At 39.3% G+C, this 26603-nt stretch overlaps 1 protein-coding gene across 14 annotated transcripts in view; it reads right to left on the bottom strand.

Moving 5' to 3' along the window:
* Positions 1-26603, bottom strand: part of NRXN1 (neurexin 1) — a 1474530-nt gene that overhangs the window by 316447 nt on the left and 1131480 nt on the right. For all 14 annotated transcript variants that reach the window (XM_056568026.1, XM_056568028.1, XM_056568034.1 and 11 more), the window contains one exon: positions 9924-10105. In XM_056568026.1, coding sequence (XP_056424001.1) covers positions 9924-10105 — 182 coding nt within the window. The remainder of the gene's footprint in view (positions 1-9923; positions 10106-26603) is intronic.

Below are 26603 nucleotides of genomic sequence, written 5' to 3'. Positions count from 1 at the left end.
ACGTCATGTGTCCACTCCCGATCATAATGGGTCGGGCCCAGCCTCTAACAACGGCCGTGACCCGTGGCTAATAGCGTGCGGCATTGATCGCTGTGCCGCGCGTTATTAACCCTTTAGTAGCGGCGTTCAAAGTTGAACGCCGTATGTAAAGTGAAACTGAAACCTTGCCGGTTAGCTCAATGGGCTGTTCAGGATAGCCGTGGCGTAATTCCGGCATCCCGAACAGCTTACAGGACAGCGGGAGGGCCCCTACCTCCCTCCTCACTGTCCGATCGCCGAATGACTGCTCAGTGCCTGAGATCCAGGCATGAGCAGTCAAGCGGCAGAATCATCGATTACTGGTTTCCTATGATAAACCAGTGATCAATGATAAAGATCAGTGTGTGCAGTGTTATAGGTCCCTATGGGAGCTATAACACTGCAAGAAAAAAGTGAAAAAAAAAGTGAATAAAGATCATTTAACCCCTCCCCTATTAAAAGTTTGAATCACCCCCCTTTTCCCATAAATAAAAAAAAACACAGTGTAAATAAAAATAAAAATAAAAATAAACATATATGGTATTTCCGCGTGCGGAAATGTCCGATGTATTAAAATATATTGTTAATTAAACCGCACGGTCAATGGCGTGCGCGCAAAAAAATTCCAAGGTCCAAAATAGTGCATTTTTGGTCACTTTTTATATCATGAAAAAATGAATAAAAAGCGATCAATAAGTTCTATAAATGCAAAAATGGTACCGTTAAAAACTTCAGATCACGGCGCAAAAAATGAGCCCTCATACCGCCCCATACACAGAAAAATAAAAAAGTTATAGGGGTCAGAAATTACAATTTTAAACGTATTAATTTTCCTGCATGAAGTTATGATTTTTTTCAGAAGTCCGACAAAATCAAACCTATATAAGTAGGGTATCATTTTAACCGTATGGACCTACAGAATAAATATCAGGTTTCATTTGTACTGAAAAATGTACTACGTAGAAACGGAAGCCCCCAAAGTTACAAAACAGCGTTTTTTTTTCAATTTTGTCTCACAATGATTTTTTTTTCTGTTTCACCGTAGATTTTTGGGCACAATGACATATGTCATTACAAATTAGAATTGGTGGCGCAAAAAATAAGCCATAATATGGATTTTCAGGTGCAAAATTGAAAGAGTTATGATTTTTTAAAGGCAAGGAGCAAAACACGAAAATGCAAAAATGGAAAAACCCTGGTCCTTAAGGGGTTAAATATAATAAAACAAAGAAAAAATATGTTATAGTATATATATATATATATATATATATATATATATATATATATATATATATGTAAGCAACTTAAAGGGGTATTCCGGGCAAAAACATCTTATCCCCTATCGAAATGATAGGGGAAAAGATGTCTGATCACGGGGGGCCCGCTGCTGTGACCCCCGCAATCTCCCTGCAGCAGCCCGCAATCTATGCGTAGCTGAGTCTGAAGTTTCGGAAACCTCCGGGCTTCGGAGATGGGGACGTGACATCACACCACGCCCCCTCCATTCATGTCTATGGGAGGGGGGTTGCGGCCGTTACGCCCCCTCAAATAGAAATTAATGGAGGGGGCGTGGCATGACATCACGTCCCCCTCTTGGAAGCCCGGCGGTTTCCGAAATTTCAAACGCAGCTACGCATAGAATGCGGGCTGCTGCAGGGAGAACGCGGGGAGTCTCAGCAGTGGGTCCCCCGTGATTAGACATCTTATCCCCTATCCTTTCCTAGGGGATAAGATGTTTTTGCCCGGAATACCCCTTTAAGATCATACTGGCTAGGTTCACATTACTGAGAGTCTAATAATAATAATAATATTAACAACAGTAATAATAGTTTTATTGTTATTAACATTATTATTATTATTATTATTATTATTATAAATTCTTATCATTATTAATATTATATATATATATATATATATATATATATATATATATATACCGTATATGTTAATAACAATAAAGCAATTATTACTGTTATTATTATCATCATTATTATTAATATTATTATTAATTATTATTATTAGACCCTCTCAGTAGTGTGGACCTCGCCAGTATGATCTTAAGATGCTTTTGACCCATATTATATGTTTACAAGTAAAACTATGTATTCATTGCTTTACCATTTATCAAAGGAACCATATGTTTGTACAAGCAGGTTCCCAAATCCAACACACTCTGGCACTGTATATTGAGATAATACTTTTGTCCATTTTGAGCCATGCTTGAATCCGTATTTTTGAAACGCTGACTTTGCATTTCAAGCTGATAAATCATGTGGATAAGGAAAATGGGGATTAGAGAAATTGAAAATACAATAATCCACACAATAATCTATAACTGTTTGTGGCATGTGAGCAGGACTGATAAATATATATATTTTTTAACCTTTTTCCATATATATTTTTATGTTAGAAATAATGGAAACTCCAGAGATGGGTGGATTTGTGCTTTTTTCTGCAGTAAGCACTTTCAAGAAATAGATTAAAAGAAAAACTATGAATGAACAAAGTCTATTAAAAAATGAGTAAATTTACTTAAACTTCTACATTTACAAGTTAGGCAATGGATATAGCCATTATTTTGCTGTATCCTCAGCTGGGCAATATTGAAGACCCCATAGAAAATTAATGGAGTGTTGGCCATGCATGGACGCTGCATAACAATTTTTCTCTGCTTGCATGATCGATGGGGGTCACAATGGTCAGTGCCCCCCCCCCCCCACCACCACCACCACCAATAAGCTTCCCATCCCCTATTCTATGGATAGAGGATAACTTTTGGAGTTGGGAATACCTCTTTACTGGGAGTTGCATCTGAAGGGCCACAGTTTAGAGACCACTGTTGTAGCACAAAGAGCAGGAATGCAACTATAAACTGAACACAGTCTTCAGTCCTTACACTGGGTGTCTGACCTATTCCTGGCCCTCTATATGTTACAACACTGCTGACATCCATGACTGCTGAGAATACAATGTTCAAAAGTGAACTGACTCCAACCCACTTATGAGTTTCAGTAGTTCACCTGACTGGACTCCAGCAACTAAAGTATATTGGTCTTATTTGGTGAACAAATTGATGAGATCCCACACCCTCTCTCTGCAAAGCCAGAAGCATCATGGGAAATGTAGGAAGCCTTAGGAATCCATATCAGTGGGGAAATTGTAATCAAGATAACTTAAAAAAAATAAATAATAATAATAATAATAACAACAACAATTATTATTATTATTATTCCCAGAGTGTTTCAATAAGCTTCTAAGGCCCTGCATTGTTATATTTTGCTACTTTATTCTATTTATCAAACAGCTCTCTAAACCGGCTACAAGCGACCATACAACATTTAATTTCATTACAGAATAATTATATTCCAGGACTTATAAATAAGGAAAGCAAACCAGCCAGGTCCCAGCCATTTAATAAAATGGTCATTAACAAAGATTAATGATGGCAGCTTACAATATCAAGTAGCAAAAAAAACCTATAAGAACAATAAATAGGTGCAGAATTGATAATTGCTTTTGCAGGATTGGGTTATGAAATCAGAGACGACCTATATGATTACTACTTAGGGAGCAGATGATAAATGGACCGCAGGAACGTGTAACCGATCCGGCTAAGTGTGCATTGTCCAATTACTTATCTCACCGTCCAAACACTATAACAGAGCCCTTATGTGATATATTTTTAGAAACAACAATAACTAGGCCATGGTATTGTGGAACAGTACAATCGAATGTGGAATATAATGTAGAAAATACTTTGTTCATCTCAGAGATGAATAAATATAATTTCGCCCCATAGGTGTTCCTAGAGCTTCCTTTATCAGTTCTATGTGCCTTGGCTATATTGATTTACACATACACTTAGATGACCTAGCGGTAGAATTTCTTGATCCATAGCCATTTCTTCTGACAAAACTGAATTACTATATGCGTCAGTAATTTAATGCCGAGTTCCAGGAACAAATGCAGTCTTGGATCAAAAACTGTCCAACATAACATCACCGGAGCATTCTTTGCAAAGGCATGCATAATAGAAAATTAATTTATTACACATGTCAAACGGCAGATCAACCATCAAGGTTATGACTCTGTTATCATCGCTTGATATTCATGTAATCGGACCGGGGAAATAAATAAAATTAACGGACCTCTCTTGTCGGACAGGACTGAAAAGCAAACTTCTTACTTGTTCTTTGTGTTTTACAAGCATTAGAAGCCTCTTATGATATCGTGGAGAAGGGTAGCACTCGACTTAAATGTCATCATATTCTAGTGTCAGGTCTTTAAGGGATCCTGTGATGAGATTTTACCATATATTATGTGTGACAACCTGTTATATATGGTAAAATCTTTGTCCTCATTATCCACGGGAGATGGTGAGGATATGATGTTAAAAAGTCCCCTTCACTTCCCCATGAGTAGTCCCCTGGGCAGGTAGTATACTCTCCTTGTCCCGCTTGGCGTAATTGATGGCCCGCGTTACTGCTCTGCTCCCTAAGCATATGGAGCAGAACAATGACGGCCATGCCCTGGCGGTTAAAGGGAACCAATCAACTGATTTTTAGCATATATAATGCTTGACAATGTGTTATGCATGCTAAAATCATTATCCTCACCATCCCCAGGGGACATTTGTGCCACTAGGGATGGTGAAGATATTAAGTAATAAAGTCCCTTAGGGCTTAGGGAGCAGAGCGATGATGTGAGCCATCATTCAAGCCGTCGGGGCAGGGCCATGGCCGCAGCCAATGGAGTTGGTAAGTGGAAGTCCCCGCCCAGGGGACTACTTGCCGGGCGGCAGGGGCGAACTTTATAACTTAATATCTTGACCATCCCTAGGGGCACAAACGTCCCCCAGGGATGGTGAGGATAGCGATTTTAGCATATATAACTCATTGCCAAGCGTTACATATGCTAAAATCTGCTGATTGGTTCCCTTTATTCATGCTAAGGGGGCATGATTACAGCTGGAGAAGGTGGGACTAGGTAAGTATAGCTTCCCAGTAAGGGGGGCTACTTACAGGGTCGGTGGTGAAGACATTAACTTTATACATTCACCATCTCTGCGGGTTGAAACGTCCCCCCACTGATGGTAAGGAAGAAGATTTTACCATATATAACGTGTTGCCATGCATTATATGCGGTAAAATCTCATGACAGGTTCCCTTGAAAAGGAACCTGTCAGATAAAATTTAAATTCAAGAGTGTAGGCTTCATGTCATAGAGCAAGAGGAGCTGAGTAGATTGATATATAGTTTTGCTGGGAAAGTTCCAGAAAACGTCAGGTAGACGGTGCTGAGAAGGTCCACCCACCTGACTACTAAGCCCAGAATGAGCAAAGGTTTACATGAATAAATGACAATTTATCCTGGAACTTTTCCTATAAGACTATATATATATATATATATATATATATATATATATATATATATATATATACATACAGTACAGACCAAAAGTTTGGACACACCTTCTTCTCATTCAGAGTTTTCTTTATTTTCATGACTATGAAAATTGTAGATTCACATTGAAGGCATTAAAACTATGAATTAACACATGTGGAATTATAGACATAACAAAAAAGTGTGAGACAACTGAAAATGTGTCATATTCTAGTTTCTTCAAAGTAGCCACCTTTTGCTTTGATTACTGCTTTGCACACTCTTGGCATTCTCTTGTTGAGCTTCAAGAGGTAGTCACCTAAAATGGTTTTCACTTCACAGGTGTGTTGGTGGGGAGTAGGAGGTGTGAGTGTGTGGGGGTGCTTTGCTGGTGACACTGTTGGGGATTTATTCAAAATGGAAGGCATACTGAACCAGCATGGTTACCACAGCATCTTGCAGCAGCATGCTATTCCATCCAGTTTGCGTTTAGTTGGACCATCACTTATTATTAAACAGGACAATGACTTCAAACACACCTCCAGGCTGTGTAAGGGCTATTTGACCAAGGAGGAGAGTGATGGGGTGCTGCCCCAGATGACCTGGCCTCCACAGTCACCGGACCTAAACCCAATCAAGATGGTTTGGGGGTGAGCTGGACCGCAGAGTGAAGGCAAAAAGAGTCAACAAGTGTTAAGCATCTCTGGGAACTCCTGCAAGACTGTTAGAAGACCATTTCAGGTGACTACCTTTTGAAGCTCATCAAGAGAATGAGTGTGCAAAGCAGTAATCAAAGCAAAAGGTGGCTAGAAACTAGAATATTACATACTTTCACACTTTTTTGTTATGTATATAATCCCACATGTGTTAATTCATAGTTTTGATGCCTTCAGTGTGAATCTACAATTTTCATAGTCATGAAAATAAAGAAAACTCTGAATGAGAAGGTGTGTCCAAACTTTTGGTCTGTATCTGTTCAGCTCCTCCTGCTCTGTAAAATGATGCCAGCAGATTGGACTATATATTTTAAGTGACAGCTTCCCTTTAAAACTACCTCCTATAGGACACCTGAAAGGCAGCTTTTTTCCCTTCTCAATAAGAGCTACTTTGTATACTTCATTACCAAAGAGCATTGCCAAGCCTGAATAAGTCATTGGGAGCATATTCAAAAACTTTCTTAGTTTTACTAAGACTAGACAGTCTTATATTTGGCCAGATTTTTAAAAAGTGTCTCAGGTTGTTAAAAAACTGGCACAGTTTACACTCTGTACTTAGCCTATGCCACCTTTAAGGTGGCATAGTTAAGGACTGAGGTTTTCTTTCGTGCTGAATTCTGAATGTTTAGGACAATGCCATGTCAGGGAGGTGTTATGGCAAGGTTTTTCAAACAGTGTCTCCAGCTGTTGAAAAACTACAACTCCCAAAATGCCTGGACAGCCGAAGGCTGTCCAGGCATGCTGGGAGTTGTATTTTTGCAACAGCTGGAGACACACTGTTTGGAAAACAGTGCATTAGGGGTATAAACAGATATTGAAAATGGAACAAAATGGATTTAAATGAGATATCGCATTGTGTGTGGCCACCTCTAGACAAATCTTATCTACACTGAATTAATGTTAATTGAAAGCGGCATATCTTTAATTTCCAATTGTAATACTCGTTGATGAGTTAAATGGTAAATTCTCTAAAGAAATATTCCATCCCGACATAATACACACCAAACACTTTGATTATTTTACAACACGTGTTGATGAATTTGTAAAGCGCATCTCATGCCCACTTGTCGAAACAAACTCTCAATATAAGTTGGGTCTGAGACAACTGTAAATTGCCAAGGCACCTATCTACCGCTCGTCTGTCTTGTCAGAAAGGCTTGAGGGAAAGAAACATACCAAAATATGTGATTGTTGCCTTCCTATGCTTTTTAAGTTCCAAGCAAACTGCTTTTATTATGCGGTGTAAGAACATTCTTGGGACCGGCACTGCAATCCCTTTCGGGAGAAATGAAAGCATACGAAACCTTCAAAGTAAAGTAGATTGAAAAATAAACAAATAATGTTCTAAAATAAAAAATAAAAAGTTAGAACAGTGAAATCTCCAAGTTGCCCTTGGGGAACCCAGCATACAATAAATCAAGTTTTCCTTCTTTCCTTCTGATGAAAAAGTCTAAATAACAGAAGTGTGTCCAAAGAACATAAATTGTAATATGTCTAAGGCTCAGTTTACATTGAAGTTGTGCTCCCTCCCATTCTGGGTCTGTTCTGCTATTTTTTTGCACCTAATGGCCCCCAAAATGGGACAGAGCACAACTGATTCCAACAGGTCCCGATGGATCCCATTGACTTTAATGTGGTCCATTGGAGAACTGGTAGTACACCGGAGTGTAACGGAGAAAAAAAATAGTGCATGTATAATTTTATTCTCAGATAAAGTGTCTGTGTTTTGACGGAATTGCTGACGGAGCACAATGTGAAAGAGGCCTGAGTGTTGGCCCATGGTTCAATTACTCAGTTGGCCATGAATTCTTCAATGCATGAGGAGATGCTGAGCATTTTCTGTCTTATCTTTATAACTAACCAGCCTCTCTATTTTTCTTAAGAAAACCTACAGATCAGAAATTAAATAGTCAACTCAGCCAAGTATTTTTGCTTGCAGTGCATAAAAGAAAAAAAGGAACAACACAGGGGCGTAACCTGGTGCCGTTACCAAAGGCAACTTTGATAGTTAGAAGATGCAGAGGGCCGCTTACCTTGTGGTGTTGAGATAAGAGCTCAACACCTTTGATTATGTGTAAGATTTTTATACTACGGCGGCTGCCTCCCACCCAGAAGGGAAGGGCCATAGTATATCATAAGTCTCAGTTCTGCGAGGGTCACTGAGAGAAAAACAAGCTAACGGGGCACACATTGTCTCAATGTAGGCAAGAAAACAGTGGACACTGTTGAAGGACGATTATTTTATTTAATTGACAGCGCCTTTCGAGGGACAAAATTCTCTCATCGTCTGGTCCATTAAAGCTGAAGAAGAGAAAACTTTGCTTTTGAAATGTGTTGTCTGTTAAGTAAAGTAATCTACTTTAATTATTTTATCAGTGTCTTCGGTTTAGCAAGCCTACATTGAGATAGTGTGCCCTGTAAGCCTGTTTCTTTTTCTTAGTGACCCTCGCGGAACTGAGACTTCTGATTGCAGTGCATTGTGCACATAAAAAGCTGTAACAGTATAAAACTAATAAGGTTATGTTTTCATTACATTTCTTTGCATCCCTCAGGCTGTACAACATCAAAATGTATAAAGTATGGATGCCGATGTGCAGCCGACATTTTGCCATGTCTTCAATAGGCTGAATGTTGTTCTAAATGTGACTATATTCCATCTATTTTTAAAAAATATGCACTTTTGGTGCAGGACTCAAAAACGTGGTTGACCACGTCATTGAATGTCAATCATAAAGAGTATACATTAAGGAAATGGATCAAATATTGTCACAATAAGACAACGTTAAGTATATTGAAGTCTATAACCCTGTAAGCAGCATTTTGGCTTATCTGTCGATAACTTGTCATAAATGACATAATGTAATGCTTAAAAAGTTATGTACAGTAAATGCATTCCAAAAATTATATTTAAGAGGTGAAGAAGACAAAAATGTTCAGCTTTAGGAATAGGGGTGTAAACATTTTTAAAGGGTACCTATAATTGTTTTTCCGGCAGAAGAATGTTTTCGAAAATATCGAGGCTGCTTCTAATCCCATGACTTTCTTGCAGACTATTGCAATTTGGAGATGAAGTTGATGGAAATCCCATGACTATGGGACTTTTGTCAGCTTCATCTCAAGATTGCCATAGACTGCAAGCCGCGGGGTCAGAAGTGGCCTGGAATTTTCAGAAATATCCTGTTGCCGGAAGCACGATTCGAGGCCCTCTTAAATATTTGATAGGAGTCCTTTTCCTGGTGTGCTTTTGCATACATATCATCCAAGAAAGAGCAATACTTTAAACTATGAGAATTTTGTTTGCTGCATTACACCGACGTATTACTTGGTTTGGCTGTAGTTAATATTCTTTATCAGGAGGAGATCAAGGATAGGGCACGGGTCAATTTTTAAAGCCAGGGTGACAGTATACAGCGAAACCTCTTCAAAAGACCACCCTCAACCTAGACCAGTTTTGCTGGGATCCATTTCAATCTTTGTAAAGACTACCCTCTATTTAGACCAGATCAGTCATCAATTTCAGTTTTGTTATATTTTGTGTATGTTGGTCATCTTCTTTAAGTTGATATCCCCCTAGAAGACTATATTTTCCATTTAATTTTGGATGGTTTTATGAAATAGGTCTCACTGTACCTTCACATTACTAATAACTATACAAATAATTATAATACTAATAATCCAAATAGCTAATAAATAGTCTAACCGATACCTGACCAATATCAGGATGCACACAGTTTAAGAACTGTAACCAGCACCTACAGAATATATTAACACAATACTCATTCATAATAAATAGGAATGTATTACTTACAATGTGCAGCTCTAAGTAATCCCCTAGTCCCGTAGAGCTGTCCACTCGGACCAATACTGCTTCTTTTTGTACAGTGCTAAACCCTATGGCCAATCTGTCTGCCCGTGTGCTGGGCCGATCATTCGGTGGCCACGTATATGTTATTTGTCCTCCTCCTTTACTAAAGATATATGTTGTCCCAGCTGTAGAAGACAAAAAAATACAAAATATTATAACCAAGGCAAAAAGAGAAAAATAAACAAGTAAGGATAATATTGCATTCACCAATATAAAATGTAACTTTTGTCACAAAAAACAGTCAAAATGTGTTGAACAATGCCAAAAATGATCCAATAATTAGGAACATGTCTAGGTTTACACCATAAAAACCTGCAAATCAAATAAAATAGATACACATATAATTATTTTTATTATTATTTCATCTAGAAGATTCAGCATTCAATCACAGAGATTTTCTCAGTTTAAATCAAAATGAATCTTAATTATGTCCAGAAAGAAGTTCTCCCATCCTCCTCAACCTCAGTCCCCTTATCCTACTCCAGATCCATCATGGCCTCTTCCTTTATCCTCTTCCTCTGCCTTCATGACTTGGTTGACTCAGAAGATAGCTTTCTAGCTACTAGACAAGCACAGATCCTTCCTAAGCCTGTCCATTACTGTCTGCCAGGTAAGTACTAAAATCCAAATAGGTTAACAGCACCATACCCCAGACACCCTTAATCTAGTTATGGCCAGAAATTGCAGCAGTTTAATCCTATATAAATAGGCTGGGTACAAGCAACACTTTAACATTGCATACTACACATGCCACTTTGGGCTTTCCCTATTTTCTTATCTTAAAAATTAGCACATGCACATTATATCAGCCAGGTCAACATAAAAGCCTGGCCTGATACACCACATGGTGGTTTAGTGGGGAAATAAAATGTTTGCTAGCAATATTATGATTCCATTGCTTGCAAAGCTTTTATCTGCATATTAAACTGACCTTATACATTACATGGGATCATCAGTAGTCACAATCAATAGAAAAACCCAAGAAACATGCTGGGTGTGTCTTTGTACATTAGATTTATAGAACTTTGTTAATAGAGAGTCAATAGAGAATGTCATCTGTAGACAGTGAGAGGTCTCTTTGTCTACAGATGACATTCTCTATTGACTTGGGAGAAGCAACTGAATGGGCCATAGAAATGAAGTCAACCAAGAAGAACAGAAGACATGTATACAAGGATATGTGTGGGGCCAACATTTAATTATCAGTAACTGGACTTCGGACCATGGTCTAGTGCAGGCATAAGCAATCTTCAGCACTGCAGATGTTTTGGACTACATCTCCTATAATGCTCTTACAGCCCAAATACTGCCAAAGCATCATGTGAGATGTAGTCCAAAATATCTGCAGTGCCGAAGGTTGCCTGTGCCTGGTCTAGTGCCTTGAGTTTCCGTCCAGGTCTCTTTCTGTTAGGGGTTATTTATAACTGTTGGGTTCTGATTCACTGATTTTATCAAACTGACCCAGCACCAATTTATTTTCTGTAAATAGGAGGCCTATTCTCTGTTGATATGTATTATAAACACACTCATACATACTTGAATGACTATGAAATTGTTAAATTTTGAAAATAAAAATACAAAAATTCTTACGAGCCGCAGATTATAGAAAGTTTTTTCTATAGAATATGCACTTTTTGTGCATGACTCAAAAACGTGGTTGACCATATCATTGAGTGTCAATCATAAAGAGTATACATTAAGGAAATTGATCAAATATTGTCACAATAAGATAAGGTTAAGTACATTGAAGTCTATAACCCTGTAAGCAGCATTTTGGCTTATCTGTCGATAACTTGTCATAAATGACATAATGTAATGCTTAAAAAGTAATGTACAGTAAATGCATTCCAAAAATTATATTTAAGAGGTTAAGAAGACAAAAAATGTTCAGCTTTAGGAATAGGGGTGTAAACATTTTTAAAGGGTACCTATAATTGTGTTTCCGGCAGAAGAATGTTTTCGAAATGTGCCTTGAGTTTCCGTCTAGGTCTCTTTCTGTTAGGGCTTATTTATAACTGTTGGGTTCTGATTCACTGATTTTATCAAACTGACCCAGCACCAATTTATTTTCCGTAAATAGGAGGACTATTATCTGTTGATATGTATTATAAACACACTCATACGTACTTGAATGACTATGAAATTGTTACATTTTGAAAATAAAAATACAAAAATTCTTACGAGCCGCAGATTATAGAAAGTTTCTATAATGTTTTTTTCATGTCCTGTTTCTCTGAAAGCTCGACTATGGCACAATTCTTTTCATATAGATTTACCGCACATGAGCCTATCGCCTGTCACTCCATTTTGTTTCTTCACTCATGCTCCGACACATAATTAAAGTCAGTTGCCATAGCAATACATCGCAATATACTGTATCCTCTTTGATCTGCCATGGGGCTAGATGGTACCAAGAACCTTGACAACATCCGTAGAAGGGGAAATGTTTATGTGGACATATATTTGATTTACTTTCATTTTTTTTTTTTAGCTGCGTTGATTCCATCTACTTTTTTTCTTTTTATTGTTATATTACATGCACTTTAATTACTACATGATATGAAGTTTTTTTTAACAAGTTTACTATTATCTTACAGTGTTATTTATAATAAAAATGATTTGAGATTTATTTAGATGACCAGCACCCTGCCCTGTACCATCGGGGATGACAAACACTTCCTTTTTTATTCGATTCTAGTTTGACTTTTGGAGAAGATCTAATTTGCCACATGAGGCATCAGTCCAGGAAACCTGTACCCAATGCTGTACCATAAAAAATGTAATGACTATTTTCTTACTTGTTATGGGGGTTTCTGGTTTGGCTAGTATTCAATAGTCTGCAAGCCTATCAACTTGTTCTACTATGAATAGCTACTCTTACACCATTTACTTTAAATTAAGTGTTTCACTCCATCTACGAGTCTTAGAAACTGATTGGGAATGTATACCAAGCCAGAGAGCTCTCCAAAAGGAACGCAACCCCATCTGTTTTGACCTTTGTCAGTACAAAGCAGGTTGTTGGCTGCCAAGTAAGAGGCCTGTTCTTGTGGGATAAAAAATGTTAATGTTTCTCCTTGAGGGGAGCATCACAAAGACTTGTGAGGTCTTAAAGACCATTCACACTCCACTGGGAATTCTAGGAACAAAGGATATGCAAAGCAGCTCTCAAACTATTTTTTTACATGGCTTTACCTAAAAGTCAGTGTCTTACCCACTCATGGCCTGTTCTGTACTGACAAGGCAAACCATCAAAACAACTGTCTGCAGATGGGTATTCTTCTCTTTTGGAGCGATCTCTGGCTTGGCATACATTCCTAGTCAGATTCCAAGACGTTTAGTTGGAATGAAACACTGACTTTAACACAAAGCCACTTGAAAAAAGTGGTTTGAGACCTGTTTTGCGTATTTTTTTCTTCCCAGAATTCCCAGTGGAGTATAAATGACCTATACGTTTTCCCATGACACTCTCCTCAAGAAAAAACAGTACTCCCTTTGTCCCATTTATAACTGTCATTATTTAGGCAAGCAATATCTATTCACAACACTCCTTATGTTGGGCCTCGATAATACTTGCCCAAATAATGACAATTATTGTTATAAAATTTGATAATATAGTTGAATCATTCATAAGAAACATTTCCTCTTTTAAATTTAAAGAACAGTGTAAAAATGCCAAAAATATTAAAAAATTTGTCTGCATGTGCCTTGACTATGATACACTCAAAAACTGTAACACAAAGCTCCCCCCCACCACCACCTCCACACACACCAAGTGTAGGTTTAGTCCAAAGCATGGCAAAAGTTAATCCTACCCTATAGCGTTGTATGTATTAACCAATTACACGGTTTCTTCTTGGCTCTTTCTTGTTATTCCGTGTTCTTCACGACCATAAATGATTTACATTGATATTTTTATAAAGGATCCACAGCTGGTAAACTATTGTTCATGTCAGTGAAACAAAACCACTTGTTTATTCACACTTACAATTCATACCCATGCACCAGACAAACTGCTAAATGGAAGGTGAAGGATGTAGTGAATATCTCACTGTGTTAAAAATCCAATATGTTTTCAAGGCAGTTACTTTGGAATAATTGTTCCCTGTCTTTGATTCGAAAGGGATTTAGCAGTGTTGCATTTACCATAGTAAAGCAAGTGAAGGTTTAGATTATGATCTCATGTAGTCAGGAAAATTTGAAGCTAGCCCTAGAATGATAGTAATACTTACATCTTAGTTTACGATGCTAAAATAGCAACATTACTCATACTGTATACCGGGAGAGCTGATCTAGAGAACAGGAAGTGAAATTTAAAAAAAAAATTCAAAACCTGGGTGCTCCAGCTGTTGCAAATAGGACTCCCAGCATGCCCAGACAGTCTTTGGCATATACTTAAAGGGGTATCCTCCAAAGGATAGGGGATAAGATGTCTGATCATGGGGGTACCGCCGCTGTGGACCCCCGCGATCTCCCTGCTGCACCCGGCGTTCATTTAGAGCGTCAGGTGCAGCGCCGAAGACTTGCATTGAGGGGGCATGGCCGTGGTGTCACGAGCCTCCGCCCTGCATTGCCAGTCATCCCTGCACCGGATGTCTGTGGTGCCGCAGCAGAGATCGTGGGGGTCCCCAGTGGCGGGATAAGATGTTTAGGGGCCGAGTACACCTTTAATGCAAAGAAAACAATTTTGCAAATACATGTCAAGTGCTTACTTTTTATGTTGTGCCCATTCTCTGTTCTCACTGTGTGCAGCTCATTGCTTAGGTTACTGACCACTGCTCCAGCTGGGCTGTTTATATCACTCACAGAGGGCCCTGTGTGATAGGCAGTATACAGCCAGCTTTAGGGTACTGTTCCTGCAGCAGTCTGTAAGCCACTTCTCACACGCAGAAGATGGCCAGGCATGGGAGCGCCCATTCCAGAGATAGCGCCCCCTACATTGCTCCACTGTTCACTCAAATCAATGTTGCAGGAGTAAAATATAGGGATGTAGGGAGTTATTCTGACAAGGTGGAAAAAACTTTTTATGAGTAACTGACACAGTCCTTATGCAAATGGATAATTTCCTATCACAATTTATATTTTGGGTGATAGAAATCTCCAAACTGGGTCACCACCAGCTGATTTCCACAATACCTTGACTATTTTACTCTAACAATCAATAGGAATAAAAAGCAATAAACCATTAAGGTGGCCATATACCTTCATTACTAGTCAACTCAACACTTTTTGGGGAAAAACTATTCCTCCTTCTCCCGATACACTTTCATTCTCAGTTCAGTCAACTGTGTAATTGTTCTCAGTGGGGAAAATAGAATTGGGTGTTTGACTGACTATAGTCTTACATGTGTTTTTAATGAGGTTGCCTGGGATAAGAAACAGCACCACTGAGCTGATCCCCATTGCTAAACATATAAATGCTTTAAAGGAAACCTTTCATCAATTTCATGCTGCCCGAATCATGAGTTATCAGGGCGGTCCCCAAGGACTTCTCCCCACTTCACCAGCCTTGGTTGACAGATCAATTACTGTTGAGTACTAGAAGGAATCTGCTGGCTGAAGGCACCAAAAACACCATGATGATTGTGGAACAAGTAGCATAGAAATGATGACAGGTTCCATTAAAACTGGTAATAGATGTGACCATTTACATTTATAATTTGAACAATTGTTATATAATTGACAGCAATTATATCAAATATCATATCTATTATTTTGTTTTCAATTGCATGTGTTAAATGGGTACTCCTCCTCAGCGTTTGGAACAAACTGTTCCGAATGCTGGTGCTGGGAGCTTGTGACATCATAGCCCCACCTCCTCATGACGTCACACCCAGCCCCCTAAATGCAAGTCTATGGGAGGGGCGTGACAGCCATCATGCCCCCTCCCATAAACTTGCATTGAAGGGCCAGGGAAACGACATCACGAGGGGGTGGGGCTATGGGGTCACGAGCACCTGGCGCCGGCTCCAGCATTTGGAACAGTTTGTTCCAAATGCTGAGCAGCGGAGTACCCCTTTAAGTGTTCCAACCATATTTTTTTTTAGTACTTACTGAGAGTAGATATAAAATAATAAAAATGTACAATATCATGCCAGGAGACACATTTAGATAGAATTCTCCATTTCAGATTCCTTTTCAGAGACTTTACCAGAAAATATTAAGAAATTCCTTGTCCCTCCCTTTAGTTTTAGAATCTTCTGTTATGCTTTAAAACCAATTCTAATGCATAATAGCCCATGAATCTGTTACAGTTCCTTAATAAGATTGAAGCCTCCTGACTTATCCTTGCTTAATATATTGCCCCAATATATGTTCCTTTGTCTGAAGTCAGGTAAGAAATGCACGGACATTAGTAGTCAGCTCATACAGCACAAATCTCAAAGTCAAGAGAAGAAACCAGGCTTGGAGCCAAGTGACCTGAAATGCTGACAGACCCAATGGATCAATAAGTACTAGCTCCCTAGATACAGAACATAACACTAGGGCAATCTGAATCTACCTTTCAGGCACACAGCCATCATTGTGCAAAGACACCAAGTTTAGGGAAGTGAAATAAACCCAACACAGTCTTATTCTTTCTTTTTTACGAGGCTTGGAGGGTGATTATGATATCTGTGATAATATCTAATTATACAATATATACAGCTTCTCCATGTACTGGAGGTTTTACCTGGGCTACAGAGCTTAGCACTAAGGCTGGGTTCACACCACATTTTCAGCCATACGGGACCGCATACGGCTGGGGGGAGCTAAAACCGGGCGCTCCCGTATCCCGCCCCTATGTAATTAATTTCAATGAGCCGTATGCCAGGGGCTACTGTGTCCACATTTATTGTGCATTTCCATACTTTTTGGACACTTTTTGGCCACTTCTGCCAAATTAGCGTGTCCTCAGTAGTGTTGAGCGGCATAGGCCATATTCGAATTCGCGAATATTCGCGAATATATGGACGAATATTCGTCATATATTCGCGAATATTCGCATATTCGTTATATCCTCGTTTTATTTTCGCATATGCGAATATTCGCGTATGCGAAAATTTACATGTGAAAATTTGCATATACAAAATTAACACACGCGAAAATTCGTATATGCGAAAATTAGCATATGCTAAATTTTCGCATATGCGAATTTCCGCACGTCAGTCTCACACAGTAGTATTACAGCCTTCTTTACACCACACAAGCTGGAAGCAGAGAGGGATGATCACTGTGATGTGTACTGTGAAGAAAAAAAAACAAACAAAAAAAACGAATATTCGTAATTACGAATATATAGCGCTATATTCGCGAAATTCGCGAATTCGCGAATATGCAATATTCGCGAATAATATTCGAATTGCGAATATTCGCGAGCAACACTAGTCCTCAGTAAAAAAAAAGGGCCTTACTTATCTATAAATAGACATGGCTTTAGAAACTCTAGCTCCCACTATGGCAAAGGTTTAAGCAAAACAATGCTGTGTAAAATTAATCTAGACAGTCTAAGAATGTGCCAGATTTATCAAAGTGCATACTTTCGTCCAAAGAATCTTAAGCTGTCTAGTCTAAGTTTATTAGTTGGCATAAATTGTGTCAGAATTTTTAGAGAACGTGTTGCAATATTGTATTAAATTAGTTTCAAGTGAAATTGGGATCCTTAAATGGGTACTCCGCCCCTAGACATCTTATCCCCTATCCAAAGGATAGGGGATAAGATGTCTGATCGTGGGGGTCCCGCAGCTGGGACCCCCGCAATATCTGTTCAGCTCCCAGCATACGTTTAGAACCCTGGGTGTGAACGGCAGGGGTTGTGATGTCACGCCATGCCGCCTCAATACAAGTCTATGGGAGGGGGCGTGGTGTCCTCTCATAGACTTGCATTGAGGGTGTGCGGCATATTGTCATGGGGGCGTGGCTGTGACATCACAACCCCCACTGCCTGCTCCAAGTGTTCAGAACAAAATGTTATGAACGCTGAGGCAGTGAAGTACCCCTTTAACTAAAGGAAAGGTAAAGCTGGACATATCTCCACAATGAAGGGTACATGTTACACCAATGATGAACCCTCTTTAATTTTTAGAATCATTGGGGTCCCAGGGGTTGGCTCTCTGCCAATTATAAAATAATTGTCAACCCTAGAGATAGACTGTCTTTTTAAGAGAAAGGAACACTCCTCTAAGCCGCTGTCATTCCTCGTGACACTTGATGCAGGCAACACAGTCAACATGCTGACTTTATTCACATTGTTCTAATCAGCAGTAATGCCCAGTAGTAAATAATTTACAGGTCCTAAAAGTTTGCACATTATACATTGCAATTATTCTCCTATGTCATATACTGCAAATTCTGCAGCCCTAAAATATGTTCTAAATATATAGGAATTTTAGCGATAGAATGGATACAATTATAACGTTTCTTTATGTTTTTAGACTTTAATGCTTATACCTAAGAATAAAAGTAACAAGAAACACGTGTACTCCTTAAAGAAGAAGAATTGTCTGCTGCTCCTACTGTAGAGTTTGACTTCGACAGTAAAATGTAACAACCCGGACTATTCTCCTTTAAGCTGTGTCCCCTAAGAAACAAAGGAGAATGGGAGAACAGCTAGCAGAAAAAGTTTTACAGCTTCCTCGCCTAGACATGCTTACCCTCCTCTGAAATATGCTCTTATGGGCAAAGGTGACAAGTGTATGGATCAGGGAGAAGAAGAAAATTGATGAGTACAAGGAATTAGAGCAGAAGGGATAACACAGAGGTCGCTCAGAAACATATGTGCAGAACTCGACATTTACAATACATGGGTGAATTGCAATCTGCCAGCCCACTTCCCTGCTGGTCTGTAATTATTGTGATAAGCCATAAACCTGCACATCCACGTCCATTGATAACTGTGATAAATGTTGATTGTTTACTAAAGAGATCTTTATTTATTTATTTTTATACGTTTTTACACTCCAGGATTGGGCTCTAGCCAAAAAAGATACTCAGGTCAATGTCAACTGTAACACTAAACTAAGAAGAAGTGTCATCCTTGTTCTTTATCTATCCAAGGTTACATAGTTTGTGCACGAAGAACAAACATTTTCTGAGTTTTGCGCATATGTAGAGAACTGTGAGTATGTAGGGGGCACATTTAGGAAATGAATAGTGATGATGATGATTATTATTATTATTATTTACTTTTATTATTTTGCTGACATCACTTATGCAACTTTTCCAAAAAGTAGTTTTATGGGGCTGGGGTGGGAGCTGCAGTTACAGTAAGTGCAATTTTGGTGAAATTATTGCTGAAATCTGTGTCAGCTCAAAGCTGGCATTGGTTTTAGTTTGTGGTGCATGGTCAGCCAGATAATCTCCAAAAATATTAGGAAGCGTGCACTAGAGTCCTTTTTTTTTCTTTTCCCACTCCCGCTTGCTCCCAGGGGATTTCTGACCATTACCACCCACTCCCAAAAGATGTGTGTTCCCCTCCCACCAACTCCCGCAACATGTGTGTCCTATCCTGCCTGCTCCTGCAAACATTTTATCACAGCTTTTAGAGATAGTATCCCCTTGTGCCATTTCATCACCCCCTTGTGCCATTTCCATAGCCCCCTGTGGCATTTCAGAGGTTTTTATGCCCAGTCCTGCGGGACCCACGGGATCCCAATCTGATTGCAGTCCTCTAGTAAGAACCTATTAATGCATTTGCCTCATCTTTCTCTAACAATACTTTATACCTAAAGTTGTCCCCATCCACAGATCAGTGAATAACAAAATGATTTTTAGAGGTCCAGCTGCTAAGACCCCCACAAATTACAAATATAGACCCAAATGAACACTGCGTAATCTATGTATTCTCTATGGAGCCTTCAAACACTGCCAAGCTCAGTGCCCACCATTATTTAACTCCTTAGTGAATGAATGGATTGATGGCCATGCATGCACATTGAAATACATTAATTTAGGGGTACAATTTCCCTCAGTTCTCACCATAAATGAAGGTCCTAGTGGTCAGTAACTCCCCCCAACACCCTTTTTACCATCACCAACTCGACAGCCACCACCGATCATATGGCTAGGGGAAACTTTAGGAAATGGAAATGCCCCATACGTTATGCAGTAGATAGGGGATTACAAGCAGATTCAAGCAGATTAGTGTGGGTCTGACCACTCGGACCCCCACTGATACTGTCCCCAGAATGAATTATGTAAACTGTACCTGTGCGGCCACATCTCTATTCATTGCCTATAGGGCCGCACAGGTTCACTGGGTACCATGTCCGCCATTAGACCAGTGTTTCCCAACCAGTGTGCCTCCAACTGTTGAAAAACAACAACTAACAGCAAGCTATATCTATTAGCACATTAAATATCTATTAGCACATTAAACTGATATAATGTTGTGTAATAGAGGTCTGTTTAAGTAAATGAAAACATCCATAAATACAAAAATCATAATTTTTGAGTCTATTAACATTAACTATATTTATTAAAGCCCCACTCTGCTCTTTATAACTAAAGAATAAAAATAAAAATAAACGTGTTTGTACAATTAACCTACCTCACTGTATATCTATAGAAGAAGAATTAATAGAAAAAGTAGGGTTAGTTGCTAAGCAACTGCTAAGTGAAATCACTTTATACCATTATCTACTGGTTGTGCAAAAAATTGGTTGCATTACATTATGTTTAGCCATCAAGAATGAAAAACCTCAGAAGTAAAAGGCTGAAAGGTTCCGATGATATCACAGGTAATAAATTAAACATATTTAAGAATGTGTAAAGGCGCTTTTCTAATCTGCCAGCGGATCTGTGGTTGTGCTGTCTACTATTTCTCTTAGTCTATTAGGCCATGTTCACATACCATTAAATTGGACGCTTTTCTACAGTCAGAAATAGTTAAACAATGGCAGTTTTTTATGGCATGTAAACAAAGCCTTAGGTTGGAAAGGCTGGACCCAAAAAATTGTTGCATCAAATGCCTCATAACTCAATGGTGGAAACATCCAGACATTCTGCTGATCTGAGCCTTACTTAGAATTAGGGAGGTGAGGCGGGTGGAGTATTTATCTGCTATTATAGAAAACAGATTAATTCCATTAAAGAAGATGTAACAGCCCTGGGTCAAATTTGAGGACATTCTGAGGACCGTGTAGCATAATTTAGAGGGAACGTGGGGTTTTGGGGTTGTGCAGGTATCTGTCATCTCTATATTTTACTTCTCTTCCTGTATTATTTCCTTTCTTTTATATGTCAATTTTCTTATTTGAAGCTACCTTCTTCTTTTTTTTTGTTTATCTTATTATGTGTATTATGTTCATACTAAGAGTTTTCCACTGGACCCTTGAGTGTTATTGTATCTACTAATTCTCTCTGAAGATCGACATGAAACTTTAGTGATAGATTCTTTTAGATATACTATTACGATGCTTTTAGCTATATTATTGACATTAATCTATGGTCACTAACATCAGCATCCTTTGGTACAATCCATTCTTGCTCTCAAATTTGGATATGTTAGACTGTGGCACTCGGGAGTCAGCTGGGATAGCTATGTTGTTGTCTTATGATACCCGAATTCTCCTACACACTTTTTTTTACAACCCAAAAACGTCCTATATATATATATATATATATATATATATATATATATATATATATATTTTTTTTTTTTTTTTTTTTTTTTTCTTTTTTTTTTTCTTTTTTTTTTTCTTCCTGTTCTCTTTGGTGATGTGTTATACATTGGTGTCATGTTGGCAAGAGATCAGTTTAGACCTTAGCTCAGCCCCAAATCACTGCAATCTTACTTACAAGAAGCCCCCAACTGTGCGAAGGTCCCTACAGTGGACTAAGTGCACAGGAAAGTGCACATTAAGGGAAGACAAATAGGCCAGGTCGACAACATGTGGGCCGAAGAGGTACAAAATCAGCAGACATCAAGTTAACCAGGACGAGACAGAAAATCAAAACATAGAGGGAAGTGTAGTACAAAATTAGAACCAGAAACAGAGTCAGGCAGGCAAGGGTGAAACCAGGAGGGCAACTCAGTACAAAGTTAGAAAACAGAATGGTTTAAGGAGGTCAGATCAGATGAGGAAACATAGTAGTAAGGAATGTCACTGGACTAGCCAAAATTACGTTCAACTCAAGTGATCTGCCCATATAAATCTTCTCCTGCCCAGAGGTATAAGTGCCATCATAACAGCTGATGGGCCCGGGACTACCTCTTAATTGGCTGGTCCAGATACATCATACATGGGTAAATGGCCCTGTGATATACAGTGCCATAATAAGGATGATGAGAAACACTGTGGGCTGCACCAGGAGAGGACAGTAGTTGACACAGGTAAGTTTGTGACAGTAATAAATGTCACAGAAGAGGCAACAAACTGTCATATGCAGCAGCATGCATGTCATATTCCAGCACAATTATAGGAAGGGAAACAAAGATTGGCGGCAATAGCCTTACACCATCTACAGGAAACAACATAGGGATGACTCCCTGACAACAGTAGTGATTTGTAACCCAGCAAACCCCTGGATTGTTGCAATTTAATGCAGTGTAATGTCATAGCATTGACTTCACACATAACGAAAACACTGACTGGCTGCAATGTCTCAGTGATATAGTCGGATATGGTCAGGTCAACCCCAATTGCCTAAAAGTAACCAAAAAGAAAATATTACCGTTTCCTGTTGATCTGTACCACTTAGCATTAGTTATTAATATTTTTTCATCTACTGTGTTCCCATATATCTTCTACTCCACTCCTCTTTTGCCTCTCTTTCATTACCCTGACAGTGACTTTCATGTAAAATAAAGCATGACACAAAGAAATATGGCATTTTCCAATGTATCATCAATTCTCTATCCCGGATGCTTAGTTTTCATTGAAGCACGTTATTTGTCATTCTAGTGTAGTGCTCTGTGAAATGACAGTCAATTAGCAGATTATTGATTGAATATCTCATTGTTTCAAAACGCTGAGAAACAGGTCGGCAGAAAAAATACAAATTCGGCAAACGCAAGAATCTACTAAAAGTTAGGTACAAACACAAAACGACTGTCGTAGCTGCCATTTACTCTGTGTAACAAATGTTAATCTCTTCTCCCTTCCCTGACAGATAAGGAAGCCTCTGATAAAATGCAGATCAAAATCGAAATTAAAACTGTCAATACAAGAAAAGCGAAAGTTTCTCATTTCAAACTAACGCGCTTCACTTAGCTTCAAAATTCCCGAATAAATTTTATAGCACATGACAAGGTGCCATTTATAAAACCCTGATAAAATAATGATAGATATGCACTTCCAGGTGGAGAAAGAAAAAATAATAATAAAAAATTGCACAGCATCAAAACAAGGGTGGTAGAAGAAATAACGTCTTTAAAAAAAAAAAAAAAACATTTTAAATTGGAATATTTATCTGTTTGAAGCATGAAAAAAAGTGGAAATGGAATTGTCAATCGAAATGTCAGATTTTCAAAGCCTGTAATAATGCGGTGCCATCTAACATACTTTTATTGCCAAAGTTGCCTATGAAACGATAAAAAAAAAAAAAAAAACGGTTTTCTTGATTGTTCGGGAGGACATTCATCTGTATATTTATGTCTGTGTGTGTTTTACACAGTAAAATCAATCTTGGAAAAACATGTCTGGTGTAGGAGTTTTATAGGGACTGTAAAGCAATACTATATCCCTGGGTGAAGATGGGATATTACTGCATCAGGAAGCGTATTTCTCCTACAAATAAACATGCAAAACAAAGAAACGTCTATTCTGCAGCACAAAATGTAACAAATAAAAATATATATACAGGGAAATTGCCTTTTTAAGGGCTGTTTCCCACCAAACTGAACACACAACAGCTTAGTGGAAGGTTTGTTGAATAAAATAAAAAAGTAAATATTATTAGTGGTTTCAAAACAGGGTCTGCTGTAGATTAAAGGAGAACTCAGGTACTGAACTTCTTATCCTCTATATACAGGGTAGGGGATAAATGTCTGATCGTAAGGGGTCATACCGCTGGGACCCTCCGTGACCACCTGCCCGATGCCCTGGCTCTCTCTCTGTGCATGGAGCTGGCTTGACTACCACACTGTGCAGTGGTCGACACGCTACCTCCATGCATCTCTATGGTAGAGCCGAAGGTACACAAGTACAGTGCTCGTGTATCTCCAGCTCTCCCATAAACAGTGGAGGGGACATTTCGACCGCCGCTGCTCCGGGCACGAGACAAGACAGTTTTTTGAACACAAATCTTCAGAGCACCAATGCACCGGACAGGAGATTACGTGGGTTCCAGTGTTTGGACCCCCCATGATTAGACAATAATTCCCTATCCTATGGATAGAAGATAAGAAGTTAAGTTCCAGAGTTCCCCTTTAACTATATTCAAGAGCAATGTTTCCCAACCAGTGTGCCTCCAGCGGTGTCCTAGCGGCATGTCAAAAGTTTGGATCGACGGGGGTCTGAGGGTTCAGAAGAATAACTGGGAGAAGTTTGTGCTCAGCATGTTCTTCTCCCGACTCCATGTCACATGATTGACAAACTTGCCATGCAAGTCTATGAGTGTGTCTTGATTATGTCACATAGGCTGGGAGGTGGGGGAGGAGGCTTAGGTAGACAGAGGAGCGGGCAGCAGCACAGACTTCTCCCGACTTGTTCTGCTGATTGGCGGAGGTCAGAACACTCCTGAAGACCTCTGATAAGACATGTCAAAAGTTTTTATAATAATAATGACAGGTACTCTTTAATAAACCTTTAAAACAAGCAACAGGTGTTCTAGATAAAATGTATGGGTATTGTATATCAAGTATATTGTATACAAAATATACATACTAAGATGTCAGGGTGCCTTACATGGGTACGACTAAGAGCACATATCGTGCTTGAAACGCGTTACTTGTCCTGTTCCTGTATCCTATGGATTAAAGATACTTGATTTTATCTGCATTTGAGCTGGATCCGTCCTTTCTTTATTTTCGCCTTACATGGGTTGATACAAAAAAAAAAAACATTGGGCCTTGTAGTAGAAGATATTGTACAATTGTTAAGTCCCAAAGAGAACAAAATCATCTACGAAATATATGCCATAAAGATATATAATGACTCATATCATACACGGACATTTTTAAAAACAATTAAAACATTTCCTTTAACCAATCCAATGTTTCCCAATGTATATTCCTATAACAAGGAAGAATAAGTACGATGAAGCCTATTCATATGGAGATGTTTTTCTGCCTATGACATTTCCTTTCTGTAGTCACATTGATATGTCTGTTAGGATACAAAGAAAAACCAACAAGAAAATAACTTCACACCTCAATATTATTTATGTCATCCATGTGCCCTGCACACTTGTTAACAGTCATAGATTCGAGGATATGTAAGCTTGTAGATCAAAGTTCTCATTGCAACAATATGTGTAGGTTGCATATTGAAAAGGTGATGACAAATGGCAGGCTTTCGTGACTTCTCAGGTCTCATCACCCGGTGTGGTTAATGAACCACGTCTTCAGTGCTTGCTATTTGTCATCCCCTTTTCAGATGGACAGTAAAATGTATCAACTACTGATATATACTGATATATATATATATATATATATACACGTTTTGATCAAAACGTGCGCTAAGAGCCTCAATTTTTTGACCAATGTGTGCTGCTGCAATCCTCTTTTCTTGTATAATATATATATATATATATATATATATATATATATATATATATATATATATACACCATACATACTCGAGTATAAGCCAAGTTTTTCAGCACGATTTTTTGTGCTGAAAATGCCCCCCATGGCTTATAATCGAGTGAACTCTCTGCCTGTCAATCCCTTCTCAGTGGTCTTCAACCTGCGGACCTCCAGATGTTGCAAAACTACAACTCCCAGCATGCCCAGACAGCCATCGGCTGTCCGGGAATGCTGGGAGTTGTAGTTTTGAAACCTCTGGAGGTCCGCAGGTTGAAGACCACTGCGGCCTTCGTCATCATCCAGACCCCCCCCTTTAGTTTTCTACTCACCTCCCCTCAGTACAGGGACGTTCTTTCGCAGCCTGCGCATGAACGTCCCTGTGCGTCGTCGTCAAGGCAACATCACTAGTCCGGGGCAGGCCCGGAGCGCAGAGAAGAGGGCCCCCCCGGTGAAAATGGATAGCCCAGAATGAATAACCCTCCCCACCGGACAGTCCCTGCAGCACAGATGGCCCGGACCAGCTCACCCTTCCTTCCCACCGAGGGGAGGTGAGTAGAAAACTAAAGGGGGAGGGGGGGTCTGGATGATGACGAAGGCTGCAGTGGTCTTCGACCTGCGGACCTCCAGAGGTTTCAAAACTACAACTCCCAGCATGCCCGGATAGCCTATGGCTGTCCGGGCATGCTGGGAGTTTTAGTTTTGCAACATCTGGAGGTCCGCAGGTTGAAGACCACTGATGAAGGGATTGACAGGTGGTGATGATGACGGGGGTCTGGATGATGACGGGGGGGGGGTAATGATGGGGTTCTGGATGATGTCGGGGGTCTGGATGATGACGGGGGGGGATAATGATGGGGGTCTGGATGATGACGGGGGTCTGAATGATTACATGGGGGGGATGATGTATTTCCCACCCTAGGCTTATAGTCGAGTCAATAACTTTTCCTGGGTTTTTT

The sequence above is a fragment of the Hyla sarda genome, chromosome 3, assembly GCF_029499605.1.
Source record: "Hyla sarda isolate aHylSar1 chromosome 3, aHylSar1.hap1, whole genome shotgun sequence".
Taxonomy (NCBI): Eukaryota; Metazoa; Chordata; class Amphibia; order Anura; family Hylidae; genus Hyla; species Hyla sarda.
Note: the sequence above shows the minus strand (reverse complement) of the source record. Positions and strands in the feature narration are given on the sequence as shown.